The sequence below is a fragment of the Saimiri boliviensis genome, chromosome 17, assembly GCF_048565385.1.
Source record: "Saimiri boliviensis isolate mSaiBol1 chromosome 17, mSaiBol1.pri, whole genome shotgun sequence".
NCBI classification, from domain to species: Eukaryota; Metazoa; Chordata; class Mammalia; order Primates; family Cebidae; genus Saimiri; species Saimiri boliviensis.
Genome location: NC_133465.1, coordinates 16,150,810 through 16,176,176, shown reverse-complemented (window position 1 = coordinate 16,176,176; position 25,367 = coordinate 16,150,810). Strand labels below are relative to the sequence as shown.

Below are 25,367 nucleotides of genomic sequence, written 5' to 3'. Positions count from 1 at the left end.
TAAGGCATGCGCCACCATGCCAGACTAATTTTTGTATTTTTTATTTTTAGTAGAAATAGGGTTTTACCACGTTGGCCAAACTGGTCTCAAACTTCTGACCCTCAGGTGATCCACCTACCTCAGCCTCCCAAAGTGCTAGGATTACAGGTGTGAGCCACCCTGCACAGCCTGTTTATTTTATAAAGATGGGATCTTGCTCTGTCTAGAGCCTTTCCCCTCTGGACTGTACTACCAGCTCTCATATCAGGTGACAGAGCAAGACCTTGTCTTTATAAAATAAACAAAACATTAATAAATAACATACATGAAAAAACAAAATGGTAAGTTGGATTCAGAGGAAATAATAAAAGACAATAAAAATACTGAATGCCAACTGCATGCTCTGTATTTTTTATTTGAAAAAATTTTCTAGTCCCAAATTTTTACGAACATAATGAAAATCAGGATAAACTTTATTAAAGAGCTCTAACTATAATATTTTGCAAATAAAATCTAGGCTTTTCTTGAAGATCTTGAAACAAACTTGCTTATAATTTGACTCCTATAGTTGTAATATGGAATATAAATAAAACTAAAATCTGGCCGGATCATAGTTCCCTGCAGTCTCCAAGTCTTGGGCTGAAGCGATCCTCCCGCTGGAGTGCAGAGGCAAAATTTTGGCTCACTGCAACCTCTGCCTCCCAGATTCAAGTGATTCTCCTGCGTGTCTCCCAAGTAGCTGGGATTACAGGCATGTGCCACCACAACCGGCTAATATTTGTATTTTTAGTAGAGATGGGTTTCACCATTTTGGCCAGGGTGGTCTCAAACTCCTGACCTCATGATCCACCCGCCTTGGCCTCCGAAAGTGCTGGATTACTGGTTAATAGCAGCTGGATGAACTAACGTTCTTTGGAACATACACTGGGAATCAGTTTAGATATTTCATCAACTGACAAGGCATATAAGGCAATGTAAGAGGCAGATTGGCTGTAATGGTTTTAGAACAGATAAGAACCACAGGGTCCTGGCTCCTTTACACTGTAGCTGGTCACTTTGGTTGTTACTTAAACTTTGTGATTCAGTTCCCATATTTGTATAATGGAAATAACAATAGCACCTACTTCACAGAGTTGCTGACATGATGAAATGAGTCACCAATAACAAAAAAAAATTATTATTTTTTCCCTGCTGCTTCTCTTCCCTTTAACTGGAGATCTTGTTAGAATGAATTATTCATGCGAATCCAAGATTTACTGATGCCTTTACTACGGCTTGCTTCCTATATATAGCTACTCCTATTTTTAAAACCCAGCTCCAAAGAAAACCAATTTGGAGAAGATTTCCTTAATCTAAACCCCTGAAAAAAGAATTAATGCTTTTCTCCATTTTGGGTCCATAGTACTTTCTCCATCAAAACACCATAGCTTGCATTATATCACAAAGTATTAGCTTCCTGTTTTTCATATTAGAATGTTAAATCAGCAGTATAGAGAATGTTTAATCAACATGTTTGAATGAATTGTGAATTTAAAAAGTAATTTTAGGCTGGGCATGGTGGCTCATGCTGTAATCCCAGCACACTGGGAGGCCAAGCTGGGTGGATCACCTTAGGTCAGGAGTTCAAGGCCAGCCTGGCCAACATGGTGAAACCCCATCTCACCAAAAATACAGAAATTAGCCAGGCATGATGGTGCATGCCTGTAGTCCCAGCTAATTGGGAGGCTGAGGCAGGAGAATCGTTTGAACTCGGGAGGCAGAGGTTGTAGTGAGCCAAAATTTCACCTCTGCATTCCAGCCTAGGCGATAGAGTGAGATTCTGCCTCAAAAAAAAAAAAAAAGGAGCCGGGCGCGGTGGCTCAAGCCTGTAATCCCAGCACTTTGGGAGGCTGAGGCGGGTGGATCACGAGGTCAAGAGATCGAGACCATCCTGGTCAATATGGTGAAACCCCGTCTCTACTAAAAATACAAAAAAGTAGCTGGGCATTGTGGCGCGTGCCTGTAATCCGAGCTACTCAGGAGGCTGAGGCAGGAGAATTGCCTGAACCCACGAGGCGGAGGTTGCGGTGAGCCGAGATCGCGCCATTGCACTCCAGCCTGGGTAACAAGAGTGAAACTCCGTCTCAAAAAAAAAAAAAAAAAAAAAAAAAGGTTGGGTGTGCTGGCACACGCCTGTAGTCTCAGCTGTTGGTAGGCTGAGGCGGGAGGATCACTTGAGCCCAAGACTTGGAGACTGCAGGGAACTATGATCTGGCCAGATTTTAGTCAGATTTTAGTTTTATTTATATTTCTTTTTTTTTAAGATGGGGTTTCACCATGTTGGTCAGCCTGGTCTTGAACTCCCGACCTCAGGTGACCCTCCCGCCTTGGCCTCCAAAGTGCTTGGATTACAGGCGTGAGCCACAGTGCCCGGCCAGTTTTATTTATATTTCGTATTTATCCTTATTTTCATTATGTTCATAAAAATCTGGGACAATAATTGAAATTTTTTTCAAATAAAAAATATAGAGCACGCAGTTGGCATTCAATTTTTTTTTTTTTTTTTTTTTTGAGACACGAGTTTCGCTCTTGTTACCCAGGCTGGAGTGCAATGGCACGATCTCGGCTCACCGCAACCTCCGCCTCCTGGGTTCAGGCAATTCTCCTGCCTCAGCCTCCTGAGTAGCTGGGATTACAGGCACGTGCCACCATGCCCAGCTAATTTTTTGTATTTTTAGTAGAGACGGGGTTTCACTATGTTGACCAGGATGGTCTCGATCTCTTGACCTCGTGATCCACCCGCCTTGGCCTCCCAAAGTGCTGGGATTACAGGCTTGAGCCACCGCGCCCGGCCGGAATTCAATATTTTTATTGTCTTTCATTATTTCCTCTGAATCCAACTTACCATTTTGTTTTTTCTTATATGTTATTTATTAATGTTTTGTTTCTTTTATAAAGACAGGGTCTTGCTCTGTCACCTGATATGACAGCTGGCAGTGCAGTCAAGAGGATAGAGCAAGATCCCATATTTATAAAATAAACAAACAGGCTGTGCTCTGTGGCTCACACATGCAGTCCTAGCACTTTGGGAAGCTGAGGCAGGTGGATCACCTGAGGGTCAGAAGTTTGAGACCAGTTTGGCCAACATGGTAAAACCCTGTCTCTACTAAAAACACAAAAATTTGCCTGATGTGATGGTGGGCACCTGTGATCCCAGCTACTCGGCAGGCTGAGGCAGAAGAACTCCTTGAACCCAGGAGGCAGAGGTTGCCAAGATTGAGCCACTGCACTCTAGCCTGGGTGACAGGGTGAGACTCCGCATCAAAAACAAAAATTAAAAAATTTAAAAATTTAAAACCCAAATAAATAAATAACATAAAAGAAAAAACAAAATGGTAAGTTAGATTCAGAGGAAATAATAAGACAATAAAAACATTCAGTGCCAAGTCCATGTGCATGTGCTCGTGCTCTCTCTCTCTCTCTCTCTCTCCATATATATACACACATATACATATATTTTTTGAGATGCAGTCTTGCTTTGTCACCCAGGCTGGAGTGCAGTGGCACGATCTCTGCTCACTGCATCCTTCACCTCTCGGTTCAAGTGATTCTCTTGCCTCAGCTTCCTGAGTAGCTGGGACTACAGGCACACAATCCCACGCCCAGGTAATTTTTCTATTTTTTAGTAGAGACGGGGTTTCACCATGTTGGCCAGGATGGTCTCAATCTCTTGACTTCATGATCACCTGCCTCGGTCTCCCAAAGTGTTGGGATTACAGGTGAGAATCACCTTGCCCAGTCTATATTGTTTATTTGAACAAATTTTCAATTCTGGTCCTGAATTTTTATGAACCTACTGAAAATAAGGATAAATTTATTAAAGAGCTGTATGTATAGCATTTTGCAAATCTAGGGGGTTCTTGTTGAAGATCTTTTTTTTTTTTTAAGACAGAGTCTCAGTCCGTCACCAGGCACCAGGCTGGAGTGCAATGGTGCGATCTCGGCTCACCACAACCTCCGCCTCCCGGGTTCAAGTAATTCTCCTGCCTCAGCCTCCCGAGTAGCTGGAACTACAGGCCTGCGCCACCACGCCCAGCTAATTTTTTTATATTTGTAGTAGAGACTGGGTTTCAGTATGTTGGCCAGGATGGTCTCGATCTCTTGACCTCGTGATCCGCCCGCCTTGGCCTCCCAAAGTGCTGGGATTACAGGCGTGAGCCACTGTGCTCGGCCAAAAAGTCCACTGAAGATCTTATAACAAACTTCCTGATAATTTGGCTTCTATAGTTGTAATGTAAAATACAAATACAACTAAAAGCCAGGTGCGGTGGCTTACTCCTGTAATCCCAGCACTTTGGAAGGCCAAAGTGGGCAGTCACTTGTCAGGATTTTGAGACCAGCCTGGCCAACATGGCAAAACCTCAGCTCTACTAAAAATACAAAATTAGACCAGCACCTGGTGCACAGGCGCCGGCTCCCAGTCCCAGCTACTTGGGAGGCTGAGGTAGGATAATTGCTTGAACTTGGGAAGTGGAGGTTGCAGTGAACCGGAACAACAACAAAAAACTCCACCAAACCTAAAAGCTAAGATAAAATGGTGCTATTTCTTGCAACTATTTGCAATTAATATTCTTAACAGAGCATACATTTAGAAGAAAAGTGCTTGGACTGAAATTCTCAATAAATATGTAAAATGGTTTACTCTTACTGATAATAAAAAATTATGGGGGGCCAGACGCAGTGGCTCCTGCCTGTAATCCCAGCACTTTGGGAAGCCGAGGCAGGTGGACTGCTTTAGGTCAGGAGTTCGAGACCAGCCTAGCCAACAAGGTGAAACCCTGTCTCTTAAAAAAAAAAAAAAATTGGGGGAGAGAGAAGATAGTAAACAAATCAATAAATTTATTTTAAAAATCAGTCAATGCTACAGAAAGTAATATATTAAGACAGATACTCTCATTAGTGTCAGTAAGAATCTAAATGGGTAGGCTAGGTGCGGTGGCTCACAATTGTAATCCCAGCACTTTGGGAGGCCAAAGTGGGTGGATTACTAGAGGTCAAGAGTTTGAGACCAGCCTGGCCAACATGGTGAAACCCTCTCTCCGAGGTAGGCAGATCATGAAGTCAGGATTTCCAGAGCAGCCTGACCAACATGGTGAAACCCTGTCTCTTCTAAAAATACAAAAATTATCTGGGCATGGTGGTGCATTCCTGTAATCCCAGCACTCAGGAGGCTGAGGTAGGAAAATCGCTTGAACCAGGGAGGCTGAGGCTGCAGTGAGCTAAGATCACGCCACTGCACTCCAGCCTGGGCAACACAGTGAGACTCTGTCTCAAAAAAAAAAAAAGACTTGGTATATGGTTTTCGGGAATGTGTTTTGAATGCAAAGCCTTAAAACAGCCAATTTTAGAGATTAATACTAATGAAATAGTATATACAAAGATGTTCTCTGCTCTTTTCAATAAACTAGGAAAAAACCCTCTAAATATACAAACAATAAAGGATGACTAAGGTTTATCCTGACGAAGCCATTTAACAGGCTATACATTTAGATCTAATTAATATGGGTAGATGTTTTACGTTTCATGAGGACACTGCTCTCATCTAGCTCGTGTTCACTTTTGTATCCCTAGGGCATAGAATAAGGCCTGGCACATAAATGTTTAATATAAAATTTTATAAAATGTGATTTCTGTGAAAAAGCTGTATAGAAAAAGAATTGGAAAGACACACAAGCAAATGGGAAAAGAGGTCATGGGCAATTTAAAAAAACAGTTTTATTGAGGTATAATTTTACATACCACAAAATTCACCCATTGTATGTGCACAATTCAATTACTTCATTTATACAACTGCTCAATTATCACCATATTCTAGCATGATGGTCAATATTGCTCTGTCATTTGATCTTTTTTCTATGGTAAGCAAAAATCTATTATTTGAAAGGTTCCCTCGCCGAAAGCTGGGTGGAGTTGAACTCTAAAATTACCTACGAAATTATTTTCTACCTAATCATCTAAGTCTACTTCTTCAATCTGACACATGCATCTTACTAGCACAAGCTGCATTTTAAAAGCAGCAGGAAGGTCTTTTGCTATCATCAGAAATTAAGGATTGAGCAGGCAAGACACAGCATAGATTCTGTTTCACACACTATAGTAAGGTCAATATTCTTGCTCCTACAAATAAAAAGAAGTTCCACAAAATAACAAGTACAGTGCGATTTCCAACGGAAATGCAGGTACTGAATGTAACAAACTGCAACTGTTTCTCTGCTATTCTATCTTGCCTGCGTAGTACGCGAGCTGCTGATGTTCCCCAACCCACCTGATAAACCGGCCGCTCCAGTCCCCAGCCTGTGAGAGGTTCAGAGTAAGACTTTCCGTGTATTCACTTAGCTCCCTAGAGGACACTCTTTGTGAAGAAGGCGACTGAGATCGATTAGCACCTAAATCCCCGTCACAGTCCCGGCTCCCATCGCCCCTCCTGTGGCCTCCTACCTGCAGAGAAGCAGAGCAGGTACAGCCGGTGCCTTAGGCGGGCCAAACCTAGCACTGTGGGAGCAAAAAACATGGCTTCATCGTCAGGGTGCGCTATGACCAGGAGAGTCCGGCTTTCGGCTCCCAGCAGTCCGCCCTGCTCCCGACTCTTCATCCGTTCTGAGGAGTCCCAAACCCAGAGGAAGCCCCATGCCAGGACCGCCGCTGACACGCACAGTAGCCACATTACTTCCCCGACCGGTAGGTAGCATCGCGCCTGCGCAGTAGGAAAGGCTGCCTCTGACCCTGCCTCCGGCTGGAAAACTGCACCCGAGAATGTGGGGTTCCGTGGTTAAGTCCGTTCCGCCGACAGGCTCCGGAGGCTTGAGGCTTTACGCTAGGGGTTCTCTTGTGATTTAACGGAGAAGTCTCCTTGCCGTCCAGTTTCCTATCCTAGTCCTACCACACTATACAATCGGTTTAAAGGGAAGCGTCTTATATATAAACTCCCATCTCTTGTAGGAAGAGTTCCTCTTCTTCATTTCTTAAAACTTGGGTTTTTCTCGTAATTACAGGGTTAGACAGTCCGTTATCCAGATGACAGTTTTCCAAAACGGCCAGATAAACCAGCTTTGTTTTTCCTTCTCACTTTTGGATGGCCTTTTTTTTTTTTTTTTCTTTTTATTTGAGACAGGTCTCGCTCTGTAGCTCAGGCTGGAGCGCAGTGGCGCGATCTCTGCTCACTTGGAACCTCTGCCTCCCGGGTTCAAGCAATTTCTGCCTCAGCCTCCCGAGTGGCTGGGACTACAGCCGTGCGCTACGATACCCCAGCTAATTTTTATATTTTTAGTAGAGATGGGGTTTCACCATATTGGCCAGGCTGGTCTCCAAATCCTGACCTCCTGATCTGCCGCGCCTCGGCCTCTCAAAGTGCTGGGATTACAGGCGTAAGCCACTGCGCCTGGCCCTTTCTTTGAGGCTGGGTCTGGCTCTATCGCTCAGGCTGGAGTGCAGTGGCCTATTCTAGGCTTGTTGCAACCTCCGCCTCCCGTGTGTTCAAGCAATTCTCCCACTTTAGACCCCCTCCCCCCGCCCCCCGCCGCCCCGTACCTAAGATTACAGGCGCCACGCCCGGTTAATTTTTGTATTTTTAGTAGAGACGGAGTACTATACCCGAGCGAGTTAAGGAATGTGCCACACTCTGAGACTGAATTATGAGTCCTTTATTTTAGCCGGCAACCGGGAGGTGGCTAACGCCCAAAAGAATTGGGGGATTTTTTTATACCCTAGTTTGAAAAGGGAGGGGGGAAATTAGCTGAAGCAATTTTTTCACAGAAGCAGAATAAGCAAAAAGTTAAAAGATAAACTAGTACGTGAGAAATAAAACAGTACCAGGTGCAAGGGCTAAAACTGTTATAAAAAGACGTAATTTACACGTACGGGGGCTCTGGGTACTTGAAAGCACCTGCTTTCCCAGGCTTTGCTGCTACGGCTTAACTCGGCCTCTTATTAGCAAATGCATTCCAGGATGTGCCCAGTATTATCCTGCCCCAGCTACATACGACGGTTACATACTTAAACAGGGGAATAACTAAAATGAGGAAGCTAAGATAGGAGTCTGTCCAGCTCAAGAAGCCTGAACAGCTCTCAGGTAAGAGTCAGTTTAAGCTAACAAAAAACAGGTTATCACAGGAGTTTCTCCATATTGGCCAGGCTGGTCTCGAACTCCTGACCTCAGGTGATCAGCCCGCCTCAGCCTCCCAAAGTGCTGGGATTACAGGCGTGAGCCACCATGGTGCCCTGTCGGGCCTGGCCTTTCTCAAGGTAAGTATGTGTGCGGTTACAAGGAACCATCCAGTCATTTCCCCCAGCAGAGTGAAGCTAAGAATGCACTTCACAGTCACGAGGGCCACAGACTCCTCTTGCTGGTTATTTATGGTTAAGAAGCAACATCTGGGACAAATTGGCCTCGTCCGGGATTTCAGCGAGGACTTGGTGCGAATTCCGGCCAGAGCCCTATAAAGTATCTTGGGCAGGTCGAAACGCACCCCTCTGGCTCCCAGCCACGAGGGGGACCCGGCTTCTCTCTCTGCAGCTCCTGCCAAAGGAGGCCACCGCCGTCCCGCCACGCCGCGGAGGGGCTGCAGGGTCCCTGGCACGGCCTGGCGTTTTTCCTTTTCCCACGCCCGGGGAAGGCCTCGGGCACGCGGGAACAGTTGCGCACAGGCCTGGGGCACGATGGCAGCCGCCCTCAATCTGGCTGGGCGCTGCTCGGCCCCGTCTCCGTCCGAGAGGACCGCCGCTGCCAGGCCTAGAGGAGACGTGAGGGGACCCGGCGCGGCGCGACCCAGGAAGCTCCGCCGAGGTAGGAGAGGCGCCCCGCCAGCGGAGGGAGTCGGTCTCCCAACTCTCCGGAAGGAGGAGGAGCCCGCACCGGAGCCGCCTTAGCCGCGGCTGCCGGGGCTGGGGGGGAGGGAGAGGGGTTGAGTCAAGATGGCGGCCAAGGTGGGGAAGCAGCAACAGCGGCGGCGGTGGCGGCTGGAGTGAGCGCCCGGCTCGCAGCGCCGAGCGAGGTACCGGCGTAGGGCCGCGCGCTGGGGCTGCGTCCCACTTCTCAGGCCGGGGCGCACGTCGGCTCCCACGCTCCGCCAGCTCCCAGTGAGTAGGCCCTGGAGCCTGCAACCCCGGCCTCCGGGCTCCTGCTAGTCCGGGGGCTTCCGAGGGCTCCCGGGGCAGAAGCCCCTGGGACTGCTTCCCCGCCGTGCTGGGGGTGTCGCAGGCCTGGCCAGGTCGGGACCTGTCCTGGCCGCCAGCCTCTTCCCCTCGGCCGCGCAGGGGAGAGCCGGGCGCGGCGGGGAGCTCTGGCTGGGCTATCCGAGGCTTATGGAGTTTGGAGGAAGAATGGGCTGTGGCCGGGCCGGAGCCGGCCCCGAGGTGTCCTGTGCGGAGGGGCGTGCGGAGCCTTGCAGGGCTCCCGAGGAGGAGCCGGCGGCCGGGGGCCCCGGGTGGGGCCGGCGCAGGTGGCGGGCCTGGGCTCACTGAGGCGGAGTTGGTGGCCGACTTGGGAGTGTGGAAGGGGCTAGGGAGGGTGACAGCCGTGGCAAGTGCGTGCAGAGTAAATTAGTTCACCTTTCTAACAGACCGCTTCAGGGTGTAATGGCGAAGGTTAGGTACTGGGGGAGATGGCAAAGATCCGACCCCTATACCCTCTGCCGTTTATTGTTGGTGTTTTCTTGTGCGAAGTCCGTGAGTGCACCCCTTTTTGGGTAGAGAGGAATGTGAGAAACTGTAGTTGAAAATCAGCCTTTATGGAGAGGAGACTGAATTATTCAAATTAACTGGATCAGGAGTAGTCATGTATTAAAGGAATAGATGGGAATAAGTGATATGGACGAAAACTATTTGCTCAGGAAGTGTCAGTTTTCTTTATGTGATGTTGCGTGTCGCGGTGCCTCTTCAACAGAGTTAACCTTGGAGAGTAGTGGTATAGGTAATTCTAATCTTTGGGATTAGTATGTAAACCTGCATTAGATTTACTTCTCTAATTATATCCTAATTATATTGAAATTTACATTCCTTGTGTGCACTCCGCTGAGGCAATGATGGAAGGCTGAACATGGCAGTGTGCAAGGAGCAACAGGCCCAGGACTTAAAAATGCCTGCAAACATTCATTCATTCGTTCAACATACGTTGATAAATAGCTGCGGATGCTGGGTCACATGTGATTGTCCTGTGGATAACTGAAGAGTTGATGGCATTGTTTAATTTTTAATAGCTTTTTGAAATGTTTTATGTACCTTTTCATGAAGATATTTATTGGATGAACCAACCTGTACTTGCCCGGGCTCAGGAGCAGACCAATTTTAGAATGTTATTTAGACATGGGTAACAATTACAGAAGTAACCACAAGTTACTGGAGAGAGAAATCCTGTATCTTATTTTCTCATTCTGTTAACATCCGGTGGAAGTTTATTTATTTATTTTAATATTTATAGTACCCAGTTGCTCGGCCTTGCTTTGAGCACACCTGTTAATGGAAATCAAGATTAATTGTATATGTGGATATAGCTATGTATAAAATACACTAGGAACTGATTACTTACAATACTAAAATACTCTTTCCGTTTACAAGACTTGCCATATGTTGAACTACTCCCCCAGCTTGGAGAAAATATAATACAAAGACACTTGATTCTTCCTGTAACAATGTGACATTTTGGAACATGATCAACCTTTCTGTGCTTCAGTTTCCTCATCTTTAATATTAGGTAAACATCTGTTCTCCTAGAGTTGGCTGTTGTGAGCCTAAAGGGAGTTAATAGTTAGCAAATTGTTTTAAACAGATTGAAGGGGTTATGTATCTGTGAGGTGGTAACAGCTCCCTCTGGGCTCCTGTAATGCTTTTTCTGCATATCTCTTGTGGCATTTACGCTTCGTATCTTGTAGGTATTTATGTACCTATTTTATCTGTTGAGAGCAGGATAGGCCCTTCTCTAATTTTATCTTTATGTTTAAGGAACCATGTGGTGGTGGAGGGGGAGGGGAAAGGGAGGAGAGAGGGTGGAGGAGAGAGAGACAGAGAGAGAGATTGACACTGCTAATTTTTGTTGAATGAATAAACATAGGATTCTAATTAGAACAACGTATTCACATTACATTTTATCAGAATATACCTGTTATCTGCTGTAACATATCTATATAGCTGTGATTCTTTCCATGGCCTCTAGATGAATATATATACATATATTCCATCTCAAAATAGATATATATATATTTTGAGACGAAATCTCGCCCTGTTACCCAGGCTGGAGTACAGTGGCTCTCACTGCTACCTCCACCTCCCAGGTTCAAATGATTCTCCTGCCTCAGCCTCCTGATTAGCTGGGATTACAGGTGCATGCCGCCACCACCTCCAGCTAATTTTTGTATTTTTGGTAGAGACAGGGTTTCACCATGTTGGCCAGGCTGGTCTCGAACTCCTGACCTCGTGATCCGCCTGCCTCAGCCTCCCAAAGTGCTGGGATTACAGGCATGAGCCACTGCGCCTGGCGTATTTTTAATTGAATAGCTTGCTGAATTTAAAAAACAGTAAAATTTGTCTTAATCAAAAAAATAATGAAATTAATGTATAGGCAAGTTAGTAACTTTTTTTTTTTTTTTTTTTGAGACGGAGTTTCGCTCTTGTTACCCAGGCTGGAGTGCAATGGCACAATCTCGGCTCACCGCAACCTCCGTCTCCTGGATTCAAGCAGTTCTCCTGCCTCAGCCTCCTGAGTAGCTGGGATTACGGGCATGCGCCATGCCCAGCTAATTTTTTGTAGTTTTAGTAGAGACGGGGTTCCACCATGTTGACCAGGATGGTCTTGATCTCTTGACCTTGTGATCCACCCACCTCGGCCTCCCAAACTGCTGGGATTACAGGCTTGAGCCACTGCGCCCGGCCTAGTCAGTAACTTTCTTAAAGCTTTTTTTTTTTTTTTTTTTTTTTTTTTTAGGCAGGGTCTCTTGCCCAGGCTGAAATACAGTGGCTCACTGAAGCCTTGACTTCCCCGATTCAGGTGATCCTTCCACCTCAGCCTCGCAAGTCACGAGACTACAGGCGCAGTCCACCATGCCTGGCTAATTTTTTATTTTTTGTAGAGGCAGGGTTTAACCATGTTGCCTAGGCTGGTCTTGAACTCCTGGGCTCAAGCGATCTGCCTGTTTCAGCCTCCCAAAGTGCTAGGATGATAGGGGTGAGCCACTGCATCCAGCCTTAAAAGCATTAAAAAAATTATGTTAAGAATTGGTGAGATTTTCTTACCTTTGCTATCTGCTGTAGAAGGCAAAGGCCTTTGGGTAGACTGGGGATTGATGTAGGTGAATGTCAGGCTATTTGTTTTTTAAAAAATATGTTTTGGTTATTTGGTTTTAATTGTATTCTGTGATCTAGCTTAGTTGTAATTTCAAATTCTTATTGATGCCTGAGAATGATGGAACTCTTGCATATTTAGTTCCATCTGTTCTTTTACTTCGGATATTGGATTTTACTAGACTATGATACAAAACTAAGTAAAGGCTGATCAGAATTTATTATGTATAGTCTTATTTGTAGAGTAGAGATTCGTGTATTTTTGTTTACTCACTTATTCAACCAGTATGAGGTGCTTTTTATGTTCTGGCACACTACTAAATACTAGAAAGTTATAAAGTATAATTGAGCAGATCAGTTTATATTCACAAATAATTCAGTCTCTAGATTGTCTTATATTTGGTTCTTTTCATGTTTGAGGATGCAAAAAATACATGTATACATGTAAATGGTTAAGAAAACATTTAAAAAATTTTTTCTTTTTCTATTAGCGTTTCTTAAGAGTACTGAAAAATTGAAAAGCTTCTGTAATGTAGTAATAACTGGATGTGGAGCATCTGTTTTTTATTTTGATTTTCTTGTGGTGGCATTTTTCCTTGAACACTTAAACTATTCTACCATTTTTTTTCCTACCCAAGTAGCTTGTGTGGTCAAAATATTACTACACTAGTCTTCAGATACAACCTATTTTTTTTTCTTTGCATTTGAAAGTCTGAGACTGTACGAAACACTGCAAATGTTCCTATGGAGTTCTTTAGACAGCTTGCTTCTTCCATATGTGCTGCTGTTACTTTTATTTAGCAATGATCTCAAAAACAAACAAAATTGGTTAAAATAAAATGTTAATGGCTGGGCACAGTGGCTCATGCCTATTATCCTAGTACTTTGGGAGGCTGAGGTGAGAGGACCACTTGAGGCCAGGAGTTTGAGACCAACCTGCACAACAGAGAGATCCCATCTTTACAAAAGTTAAAAAATTAGTGGAATTTACTTGTGGTCCCGGCTACTTGGGAAGCTGAGCCTGGGAAGTTGAGGTTTCAGTGAGCCATGATAGTGCCACTGCACTCACTTCAGACTGGGTGATAGAGCAAGACTGTCTCTCAAAAAAACAAAACAAAAAAGAGCTAGAGTCAGATTATCTAATCTTGTTTTACTTTTGATAAACCTGAAGGTCCCAGAAGTGAAGTGATTTATCTGCCTAAGTTGCTAAAGTTGGGCAAAAGCAGAATCCAAGTCTTTTCACATCCATTATAGTGTTCACTGTGTTATAGTGTATCATCCATGGGATGATTTGATTTGGTGATTGACACTTAAAAATTGGAGCAAATAGGAAATGAGAGATTACTTTGGATCTTTAGCTTAGGTACTGATTTAAGATACTTCTTAATATTAAATTTCTGCAATGAAGATACAGTTTGAAAAAAATCAATACTGATCTATGTCAGTGTTACAGTGATCACCAGGAATTATTTAGTTTGCTTAATTTTTAATCTGCTTTGATGAATGTCTTCTTAAACAAAAATGTCTTTGAGGTTATCTGGACCCAGTGATACTTCATGGTATTTAAGTATTACAGTGATGGAAATTTTATTAGGCCAGTAGTTAAATACCTCTGAGACCCAAATAGGTTCAATTATTTTATAAATTAGCTGTTGCTTGTTTTGCCTACTCTCAGACTTCTGGAATTTTTTTTTTTTAAGTATGAAGGATTTCAGTTGTATTAATATAAAAGCTTAGATAAATAGCACAAAGGTGAACTTTTTTTTTTTTTTTTTTTCCAGACAGAGTTTCGTTCTTGTTACCCAGGCTGGAGTGCGATGGCGCGATCTCGGCTCACCGCAACCTCTGCCTCCCAGGTTCAGGCAATTCTCCTGCCCAACCTCCTGAGTAGCTGGGATTACAGGCACGCACCACCATGCCCAGCTGATTTTTTTTGTATTTTTAGTAGAGACAGGATTTCACCATGTCAACCAGGATGGCCTCGATCTCTTGACCTCATGATCCACCTGCCTTGGCCTCCCAAAGTGCTGGGATTACAGGCGTGAGCCACCGTGCCTGACCCTTTTTTTTTTTTTTGAGACAAAGTCTCACTCTGTTGCCCAGGCTGGAGTGCAATGGTACAGTCTCGGCTCACTGCAACTTCCACTTCACAGGTTCAAGTGATTCTCATACCTTAGCCTCCTAAGTAGCTGGGATTACAGGCATGTGCCACCACGCCCTGCTAATTTCTGCATTTTTAGTAGAAGCAGAGTTTTGCCATGTTGGCCAGGCTGATCTCAAATCCTGACCTCAAGTGATCTGCCTGCTGTGGCCTCCCAAATTGTTGGATTACAGGCGTGAGCCATTGCTCTTGGCCGACTATATTCTTCATGAATTTTTTTTAACCTCAAAAAGCTAATTTGTAATACTCATTTTCTATATGTATTCATGTTATAAAATTTATTTTATAATTAAAAAAAAAAAGAGATGGAATTTGACTCTTTTGCCCAGCCTGGTCTTGAATTCCTGGGCTCAAGTATTCTTTCCACCCTGGCCTCCCAAAGTGCTGGGGATTACAGGCGTGAGCCATCATGCCCTGCTATAAAATTTATTATAAAGGAAAAGGCATGTTCTTAATAAGCTGATAATCTTTATGTAAATACTGAAGCTTGGTGTATTTCTTTATTCCACTGGGCTATTTTGTTGCATTAAGAAGAGTATTTTGTTTTTTTCTTGCTGTGCTTGTTTTTGGAATGCTCCTTTCCTACCTTACTCTTCCGAACTGTGCTGCATCTATATTTATCTTATTTTTCAAGGGTCTAATCACATATTACATCATCCAGAAAGTATCTCTCCTATTCCCTCTTCTCCAAAATGTATATTTTTTTATTGTGGAAACTCTTGATCTATTGCATTTAGACCATAAGCCCTTTGTAGGCATGTCTGTATCAAGTTATGTTGGAAGTTTTTCCCCTTTTCCCGCTCCCAGAATACACCCTGCATCCAGGAGTAGTAGATACTACTACTTTGCATGCATAGAAAAGAGCTTAGCAGCTAGAGTTAAAACATGAAATCGTTTCTTTTTTTCTTTTTTACAGTCTCTCTCTGTTGCCCAGGCTAGAATGCAGTGGTGGGATCATAGTTCAATGCAGCCTCCAACTCCTGGGCTCATGCGGTCCTCCTGAGTAGCTGGAACTACAGGTGCGTGCCACCACAGTCAGTGTTTTATTTTGTAGAAACAGAGTCTCACTATGTTGCCCAGGCTGACCTCAAATTGCTGGGCTCAAGTGATCCTCCCACCTTGGCCTCCTGAAGTGCTGGGATTATAGGTGTGGGCCACTGAGCCAAGTTAAAAGCATTTCTTTCTTTCTTTCTTTTTTTAAATTCTGTTTATTGAGATTTTTGGGAGGAAGAGAAAGTAAACATCGGATTGGTTCATCCCAGGCAGCACTTATAGTTCTAGATAATATTGGAATGCGAGAATGCAAGAGTGTTTTAATTTATATATGCAGGAAATTTTGGAGTAGTTTCAATCCTGGGAAAAAATTGTGAGTTAGAAATACGGAATGGTTGATTGACGGGATCATAATAGAATTTGGGACTCCTTTGAAAGAATAGTATTGACTAGTTTTATATAAATACTTGTTTAAGTAGATTAGTCACGAGTAAAGGAAAAGTCAAGATTCCCAACTTACTTGGATTTCTTTCCCCCATTAAAGTGTACTCGAACAAAATTTGTGCTGTTTGGCTGATTTTATTCTTTTGTTACACATAAATAAACTGATATCAAACCCAAGTATATTAAGGTTACATTTTTCTAGAAAAATTTGACTCTTAGATTTATTATGAGAGTCACTTTTATGCTTATAGATTGCCCCTTTACCCCATACTTCTGTTGAACTGACAGACATTCTTCTTGCCATTATCACTGTCATACACAGTTCACATTCAGAGTACTTTGTTTTAGGCAATTCATTTCCGTTGGCAATAACATACAAATTTACGTAATTTTGAAAATGTTTAAATAGTCATCATCATGACTTTGGGTTTCTGTTCAAAGATGTTTAACTTTGCATTACTTTTAAGTTTTTAAAATTCATTTTTGAATTACAATAACTTTTACGTATTGGGAATGAAATAAAAACTTGTGCTGTCTAAGAGTTATAACCTAAAATATGCACAATGTAAATATACCTGATGTAGGAGTATATACATTCTGTTGAGGCGGGAGGAAGGAGAAGTTACTTTATGTTCAAACAATCATTTTACACTTGATCTTAGCCAAAAGGCTCAGAAGCCACAAAATCATTTTAATGCATGAAGGAGGATGTGCTATTTTTAAATCTTATCTTCCATTAATTATAAGTAATATTTTATATATGTACTGAAATTAAAAGGACATTTCCTGGATGTAATCTACTGAGAGTTCATTGCATATTCTTCCCATTTTTTTCTGTGTGTGTATAATTTTCTATATGAAGGAATCATAATACACTGTTCTTTTGTATACTACTGTTCCAAGTTTGTCTATTTATTTCAGCGTTAACTCTATCAATCATTAACAGCAACTTAATATCCCATTCCCACTACATGAAATTACCATTATTTGCTGGGCGTGATGGCTCACTCCTGTAATCCCAGCACTTTGGGAGGCCGAGGCAGATGGATCACTTCAGGTCGGGAGTTTGAGACCAGCCTGGCCAACATGGTGAAACCCCATTTTTACTGAAAATAAAAAAATTAACCGGGTGTGGTGGCATGCATCTGTAATCCCAGCTACTTGGGAGGCTGAGGCAGGATAATCACTTGAACCCGGGAGGCAGAGGTTGCAGCGAGCTGAGATCATGCCACTGCACTCCAGCTTGGGTGACAGAGTGAGACTCCGTTTCAGAAAAAAAAAAAAAAGGAAAATTCTATAATTTGCTTAATCGGCTATGGTCACTAGATTTTTTTCTTCTTTTTGCCAGAAAAACAAAGCTGTAAACAATTGTATGTATATTAATATTTATGCACATGTACATATGTACATGTATATATTGTGTACTTGTACAAACAGCTTTGTAGAATAGACTCCTAGAAGTGAAGTTGCTGAATCAAAAAATGACTAATGTAGGCCGGGTGCGGTGGCTCAAGCCTGTAATCCCAGCACTTTGGGAGGCCGAGGCGGGTGGATCACAAGGTCGAGAGATCGAGACCATCCTGGTCAACATGGTGAAACCCCGTCTCTACTAAAAATACAAAAACAATTAGCTGGGCATGGTGGCACGTGCCTGTAATCCCAGCTACTCGGGAGGCTGAGGCAGGAGAATTGCCTGAACCCAGGAGGCGGAGGTTGCGGGGAGCCGAGATCGCGCCATTGCACTCCAGCCTGGGTAACAAGAGCGAAACTCCATCTCAAAAAAAAAAAAAAAAAAAAAAAAAATGACTAATGTAGATTTGGATAGATATTGACACAGTTTCCTTCTGAAAGATGGTCGTACCAATTTGTAAAGCTACCAATAGTATTCAGATATGCCCTATACCATGGCCAATACTAGATATTACAGTTTCAAACATTTTGACAATTTAGGAACTGAAAAAATGTGATTCTGATTGGCCTTTTATCAATATTATTGAGTCTGAACATTTTTAATATGGGGAGGGTTGTATTTCTTTTTTTTTTTTTTCTTTTTCAGGTGGAGTTTTGCGCTTGTTGCCCAGGCTAGAGTGCAGTGGCGTGATCTCTGCTCACTGCAACCTCTGCCTCCTGGGTTCACGCCATTCTCCTGCCTCAGTATCCCAAGTAGCTGGGATTACAGGCACCCGCCACCATGCCTGGCTAATTTATCTATTAGTAGAGATTGGGTTTCACGTTGTTAGTCAGGCTGGTCTCAAACTCCTGACCTCAGGTGATCTGCCTGCCTTGGCCTCCCAAAGTGCTGGGATTACAGGAGTGCACCACTGTGCCTGGCTATATTTTATAAACTGCCTACTTTTGTTCTTTGGTTATTTTCTGATGGGGTATTGTTTTTTTCCAGATTGAAAAGTTTTTTGCATATTAGGATACTCAGTTTTTTCTTTTCGAGATGAAGTTTTGTCCTTGTTGCCCAGGCTGGGGTACAATGGCGCAATCTCAGCTCATTGCAACCTCTGCCTCCTGGGTTCAAGTGACTCTCCTGCCTCAGCTTCCTGAGTGTATTTTTAGTAGAGACAGGGTTTCTCCATATTGGCCAGGCTGGTCTCTAACTCCCAACCTCAGGTGATCCACCTGCCTCAGCCTCCCAAAGTGCTGGGATTACAGTTGTGAGCCCCCACGCCCAGCCTTACTCATTTTTTTCATACGTGTGCACATAGCTATTCTTTTGTAACGTAGTCAGATGTATCTAAATGTAGTCAGATATATCCAAACCTAGCACTATGCTGCTGTGGGACCTTGGGCACATTAACCTCTCTACACCTTAATTTCCTTATTTGTAAAATGGAGATAATGTAAATAGCATTGGGCATAGTGGCTGGCACAAAGTAAGATTAAATACTCAATAAATGTTAACTGTAACTATTATTAGTGTATATTGGACTTTGGGTTTTGTTCTCTACTTAAGACTTTCCTTACTCTAAAATGTAGAATATTAACCCATCTACTAAACTAGAAGAACAAAATGAGGAACATTATATATAATATGTCTTTCTGTGTCATTGCTTTAAAGATGAAAAACAATTGTATGCATTTTGCATCATATACCCTAACACAGGATATATGATGCTTGGAAACATTGGTTGTCATAGTAAAAGAATGAGTGAGAGGAAGACTTTTTGACTGCATGCCTTTTTGTATTTTTTTTTTTTTTTTTGAGACGGAGTTTCGCTCTTGTTACCCAGGTTGGAGTGCAGTGGCGCGACCTCGGCTCACCGCAACCTCCATTTCCTGGGTTCAGGCAATTCTCTTGCCTCAGCCTCCTGAGTAGCTGGGATTACAGGCACACGCCACCATGCCCAGCTAATTGTTTGTATTTTTAGTAGAGACAGGGTTTCACCATGTTGACCAGGATGGTCTTGATCTCTTGACCTCGTGATCCACCCGCCTCAGCCTCCCAAAGTGCTGGGATTACAGGCTTGAGCCACCACGCCTGGCCGCCTTTTTGTATTTTTAGAAGAAGTCCCCAGATTGCAATTTAATACTTTAATGTTTTTTTTTTCTCCTTATCCTTTTTAAAACTTCTAATTCTTTGATCCATCAGAAATTTATTTCTGGTATAGGAAGTGAGACATATTTTGAGGGATGCAACTGTGTGTGAATTCTACCCCAACTAGCTAGTTGTGTGAGCACCATTTAGGGAATAATCTGTTTTTTGCCCCAGTGTTAGAATTGTAACTTTTGTCATTTACTAAATGTGTTCGGGACTGTTTCTCATTTGTCTTATTATTTTATTTTGATCTCTTGTGTATTATCATATGCTTTAAATTACTATCATTTTGTAATTTTGATACAGATGGGGTTAGTAACCGTTCGTTACTCTCTTTTTTCAGACTTTGACAATTCTGGTCTATTTATTCTTCTAGATGAACTTTAGAATCATTATGTGACATTCGAAAAGAAATCTTAGAGATTTTTATTTAGTACTGAATATTGATTGGGAATACTGAAATTGTAAGTGAAGTTTGGGGAAATTGACATTTTTTTTTTTTTTTTTTTTTTTTTTTGAGACAGAGTTTTGTTCTTTTTACCCAGGCTGGAGTGCAATGGCGCAATCTCGGCTCACCGCAACCTCCGCCTCCTGGGTTCAGGCAATTCTCCTGCTTCAGCCTCCTGAGTAGCTGGGACTACAGGCACGCACCACCATGCCCAGCTAATTTTTTGTATTTTTAGTAGAGACAGAGTTTCACCATGTTGACCAGGATGGTCTCGATCTCTTGACCTCGTGATCCACCTGCCTTGGCCTCCCAAAGTGCTGGGATTAGAGGCTTGAGCCACCGCGCCAGGCCCGGAAATTGACATCTTTATGTACTTTCTGTACTGTGTTCAAATAGATTTTTATGTCTCTCAGTAGATTTTCAAACTTTGCTTCAAATAAGTCCTGTACAAATAAGTCTTGTATATTTATTTCTTTAAAAAAAAAAAAAACACACCCATGAATGAGAGTATGGTTGTTTATTTTATTCAACATATATTGTAGAGAATCAAACAGGTAGTTTTTATTCTACTGAGAGAAGACAGAATATAATCAAATAATATGAAGTATATAACCCATTTCAGATTATGGTAAACCTACAAAGGAACCAAAAGGGTGATGTGATTGAGAGTAACTGGTGGGAGATTATATGTAGGGTGGTTGGAAAGACTCTCCTGAGATGATATTTGAGCTAAGACCTTAAGTTTGAGGAGGAGCTAGCCGCTTGAATGAGCCAGGAACAGCATTCCTGGCAGAGAGTAAAGAAGGACAAAGACCTGACTAGGAAGGGCTTGGCAGAGAATGGCACTGAGAAACTGAAAGGAAACTCACGTTGCTGGGGCTTAGTGAGCAATCTGGAAAGCAAGCAGGCCAAATTGAGTAGGGCCTTGGGTCATCCTAAGTAGTTTAGACTTTGTTTGCAGTGCGTAGGAAATCCTTGGGGAGTCTTAAGCAGGAGAGTGAATTCTGATTTATGGGTTAAAAAGAACACTTGTGGCTTTTTTTTTTTTTTTTTGAGACAGTTTCGGTCTTGTTGCCCAGGCTGGAGTACAATGGTGCGATCTCGGCTCAATGAAACCTCCACCACCTCCTGGGTTCAAGTGATTCTCCTGCCTCAGCCTCCTGAGTAGCTGGGATTACAGGCCGGCACCACTAGGTAATTTTGTTGTATTTTTAGTAGAGACTGGGTTTCTCCATTTTGGTCAGGCTGTTCTTGAACTCCTGACCTCAGATGATCCGCCTGCCTCAGCCTCCCAAAGTCGTGTCCAGCCACAGTGGCTTTTTGAGTTGAGAAAGTATTGAAGTGGGGACTCCAGTTAGGAGTGTTTTTTTTGTTTTTTTTTTTTTTCAGCAATAGATAGGTGAGGATGGTGCTAATCAGGTGGAGAGGCCTGGGAGGCTTCAGCTGCGTGTCAGTTTACAGCTAAACAACTTGCTCTTGGAGTGGGTGTCATTGAGAGCTAAGTACTGCTAGCTGCTGCAGAGGCCGTGTGGAGCAGAACAAAGCTGGTCTTTGCCTTCATAGGTATCTGCTAGTTTTGTTTGTTTCTAAGGTGTGTACCAAAATAAAGTAGGCTAAAGGCATTTGATTTTAACATTTATGGAGTTCAGGGTGCTGGGGGGGGTGTTCAGCAGAAAACAGTCTGTAACCCTTGTTTTACATTGCTTAATAACTTGTAGTTTCTGTTAGTGGGTCAAAGGGGAGGCAGCAGCCGATGATCTTTAAGATATCTGTTTCTGAGTTAGAAAAACATAGCTTGAGGAAGTTATTTAGCTGCCCTACAGCCTTAGAGATAATAGAACCAGACTTTTAGGTGAGCTCATGCACACAAAGTCTTAGTACCCTGCCTAACATATAACAAGAGCTCAATAAATGGTAACTCTTTTATTAATGTCTACGTAGATATTATGTCTCTTAATTCAGGCCAAACATCTACAGTTAAAATTTTTCTTACCTCAGTTTCTCTGTTCTTTTGTGTTGATTAAGGAGGGAATTGGCATGTAGTCACCCATTTTGGTTGTGAAATATATTTTTGTTGTTGTTGTTTTTTTGTTTTTAAAGATGAAGTCTTGCTCTGTCTCCCAGACTGGAGTGCAGTGGTGCGCTTGGCTCACTGCAACCTCCACCTCCCTGGTTCAAGCAATTCCTCTGCCTCAGCCTCCTGATTAGCTGGGATTACAGGCGCATGCAACCACACCCGGCTAATTTCTCTTTATTTTTAGTAGAGACGTGGTTTCACTGTGTTGGCCAGACTGGTCTCTAACTCCTGACCTCAGGCAATCTGCCTGCCGTGGCCTCCAAAACTGCTGGGATTACAGGCATGAGCCACCACACCTGCCAGTCTGCTTTCTTTAAATCATCCCCAGGTTGGAGGATTTTAGGTGATTGGGATGCCCAGGGTTGTGGTCCTCCTTAGCCTCGTTTTTCCTAACATACTTTTGGAATTGGACTAGAGCTGGACAGCTTTGTGGGAACTGGTATGACCTAATTTGCCTCAGTTTAACAACTAATTTTTTAGCATCTAAATTTTACAGAAGCACTGCCCTATCCCATACTTTTGTATCAGGAGGTTTTATTATTTTATCAGTTAAAAATAGAATTTCATACTTTGTAGGATCCTTTTTCTGCTTTGGTAAAATGTGGGCTTCACCTCAATTGTGACCCTTGGTGGAGTAATTCTTGTTCATCTGAAGTGGCATCTGCAGTCCTGCCACAGTGAAGTATATTTTTAGTTTTTTTTTTTTTTTTTTTTGAGGAGTCTCGCTCTGTTGTCAGGCTGGAGTACAGTGGTGCAATCTCAGCTTACTGCAACCTCTGTCTCCTGGGTTCAAGCGATGCTCCTGTCTCAGCCTCCCAAGCAGCTGGGACTACAGGCATATGCCACCATGCCTGGCTAATTTTTTTTGTATTTTAGTAGAGTTGGGGTTTCACCATGTTGGCCAGGGTGGTCTCTATCTCCTGACCTCGTGATCCGCCCACCTTGGCCTCCCAAAGTGCTGGGATTACAGGCATGAGCCACTACGCCTGGCTATTTTTAGCTCCCCCCCCCCCCCCCCCCAGTATAGCTTAGGCCACCTTGAACGCCTATCCAAGTACATTTTGGTTATGCAGAGATTGTAGGCCAAACGCCAGGAGTTCTTGGTGAGAGGAGGAATAGCTTTTTCTTTTTTTTTTTTGGCAGGATAGTATTTGAAATTTTTTTGTTGTAAGATTTTCATTTTGAGTAATGGTGTGTGTGTTTATTTAATATGAAAAGATTTAAAAAGGAACTTAAATAGATCAATTTCATTTTGCCATATTGTATTGTCTGTTTGCAAGATATAAGAGACTAGTTCTGGGTTTATCTGTTTAATCCAGTTAGATGTGCTATTGTCTTTATGACAATGATTAAATTATAATACAGTAAATGTAATTTTTATTATATTATTTCCATCCTAAAACATTATATATGTTGATGTATAAGATATGAGGAAGTTGCTTATAAAATCTTGACCAGGTTTCTTAAACAATTCATTTTTGCAGTTTCATGAGTCAACCATGTGACTATCCTGAGTTAATGAGTTTTGGTGCTAAGAACTGAAATTATAGTTTGATATTGCCACTTAAGGTGTCCCCTTCCCTTTCAGTCTGAACTTTAAACTAGATTCTTTTATTTCCGTGGGTTTTAAATGTATTCTTCAGAGGTATCTTAGTGAGCCAGGACTGGAGTAAGGGGTGGAGGGAAGGTAGGAGAAGGGTAGGGGGAGACTGAAAAGATGAATTCCAGGTCTCCCATTCTCACTAAATCAGAATGTTTCTCTATTGTAACTTTTGTACACTTGGCTTTTATTTAAGACTTTTGAGGAAAGCGTGCTGGTTAAAAAACAAGATCTGACCACTGTTGCTGTGTATCTCATGGGCCGGTTTTGAGGAAGGAGGTTGCAGTGGTCTCCAGGCTATAGTTCATGTGAAGGCAGGAAGGGCTTGCTTTGACCTGTAAATTTGTATGCCAGTTGGGGCTAATTTCCTGACTTGGCTAGTGCCTTTTTCCTCACTCTTCTGGGTTGGGCTGATAGTACTTTTAAATAAAACTGATTTTTTTTTTTTTGAGGTAATAAAGTTAACTTCACTAAAGTCACACCATAAAACTGGGACAACAGGAAGGATTACTAACAGGGAAAAAATGGACAAGTCACTTAACTTGTGACTTTGAGTGACATTGAGTGTAATTGTTGAACTCGGGACTCATCGTAGCTGAAAATTAAACAATATGCATTAAGAAATTATACCTTGGCTGGGCGAGGTGGCTCACGCCTATAATCCCAGCACTTTGGGAGGCCGAGGTGGGTGGATCACAAGGTCAAGAGATCGAGATCATCCTCGTCAACATGATGAAACCCCGTCTCTACTAAAAATACAAGAATTAGCTGGACATGGTGGCGCACGCCTGTAGTCCCAGCTACTCAGGAGGCAGAGGCAGGAGAATTGCTTGAACCCAGGAGGTGGAGGTTACGGTGAGCCAGCCTGGGTAACAAGAGTGAAACCCTGTCTCGGGGGGAGGGGGGGAAGAAATTATACCTCATGAATTTCTAATCATTTAGGCTACTGTTAGAAAAAAATTAGATGATCCTGGGTTGATATCTTTCCTTTTGCCTCCCTATTCCATTTATAGCTTTATTTGGGATGTCTGAGTTGGGAGAAGAGCACAGGGACAGATCACTTAAAGCGTGTTTTAGGACTGCAGATCAGAATTAGTTGGAAAACTTTTACAAAATAATGAATGGACATTCATATAGTAAAACACTATAGCAATAGAAAGAACCATAAATTCATGAGGATAATTGCCAAGATGTATTAATAAAAGCAACATGCAAAACAGTGTATTTCTAGTATGCCACCATTTACATAAGGGAGAAAGTGTGAGTATATGTAGGATATTTCTAAAGGACACTCTAGAAATAGGTTTCTTTGGTTGCCTTTTGAGAGGGTAACTGGGTAGCAGGTAGAGGAGAAGGGTGAGGAGATTTTTCACTTGTATTCTGTGGTACTTTTAAGAACTCTTAAAAGGCCGGGCGCAGTGGCTCAAGCGTGTAATCCCAGCACTTTGGGAGGCCGAGGTGGGTGGATCACAAGGTCAAGAGATCGAGACCATCCTGGTCAACGTGGTGAAACCCCATCTCTACTAGAAATACAAAACATTAGCTGGGCATGGTGGCACTTGCCTGTAATCCCAGCTACTCAGGAGGCTGAGGCAGGGAATTGCCTGAACCCAGGTGGCGGAGGTTGCGGTGAGCCGAGATCGCGCCATTGCACTCCAGCCTGGGTAACGAGAGTGAAACTCTGTCTTAAAAAAAAAAAACTCTTAAGTCCTGCATATAATATTTATTTCCAAAAAGATCAACCCTCCCCACAACGCCACATGTTAGCTTTTTCCCTTGTACCTGGCAGGTGTATAGATGAGAAGACAGCTC

The 25,367-nt window shown here is 42.9% G+C and overlaps 2 protein-coding genes across 31 annotated transcripts in view; one reads left to right on the top strand and one right to left on the bottom strand.

Moving 5' to 3' along the window:
* PIGL (phosphatidylinositol glycan anchor biosynthesis class L) overlaps positions 1 to 6,706 on the bottom strand; it is a 127,612-nt gene extending 120,906 nt beyond the window's left edge. For 3 of the 4 annotated variants that reach the window (XM_074388236.1, XM_074388233.1, XM_074388234.1), the window contains exon 1: positions 6,457 to 6,700. In XM_074388236.1, coding sequence (XP_074244337.1) covers positions 6,457 to 6,682 — 226 coding nt within the window. In that variant the 5' untranslated portion in view covers positions 6,683 to 6,700. Of the gene's footprint in view, positions 1 to 6,456 lie in introns of all 4 variants that reach the window. The other variant, XM_074388235.1, reaches the window with a different exon arrangement.
* Positions 6,707 to 8,917: 2,211 nt separating this feature from the next.
* Positions 8,918 to 25,367, top strand: part of NCOR1 (nuclear receptor corepressor 1) — a 182,392-nt gene continuing 165,942 nt past the window's right edge. For 15 of the 27 annotated variants that reach the window (XM_074388228.1, XM_074388230.1, XM_074388224.1 and 12 more), the window contains exons 1-2: positions 8,918 to 9,008; positions 15,366 to 15,468. The gene's annotated coding sequence lies outside the window, so the exon portion shown is untranslated. The other 12 variants (XM_003929269.4, XM_074388225.1, XM_074388216.1 and 9 more) reach the window with 6 other exon arrangements.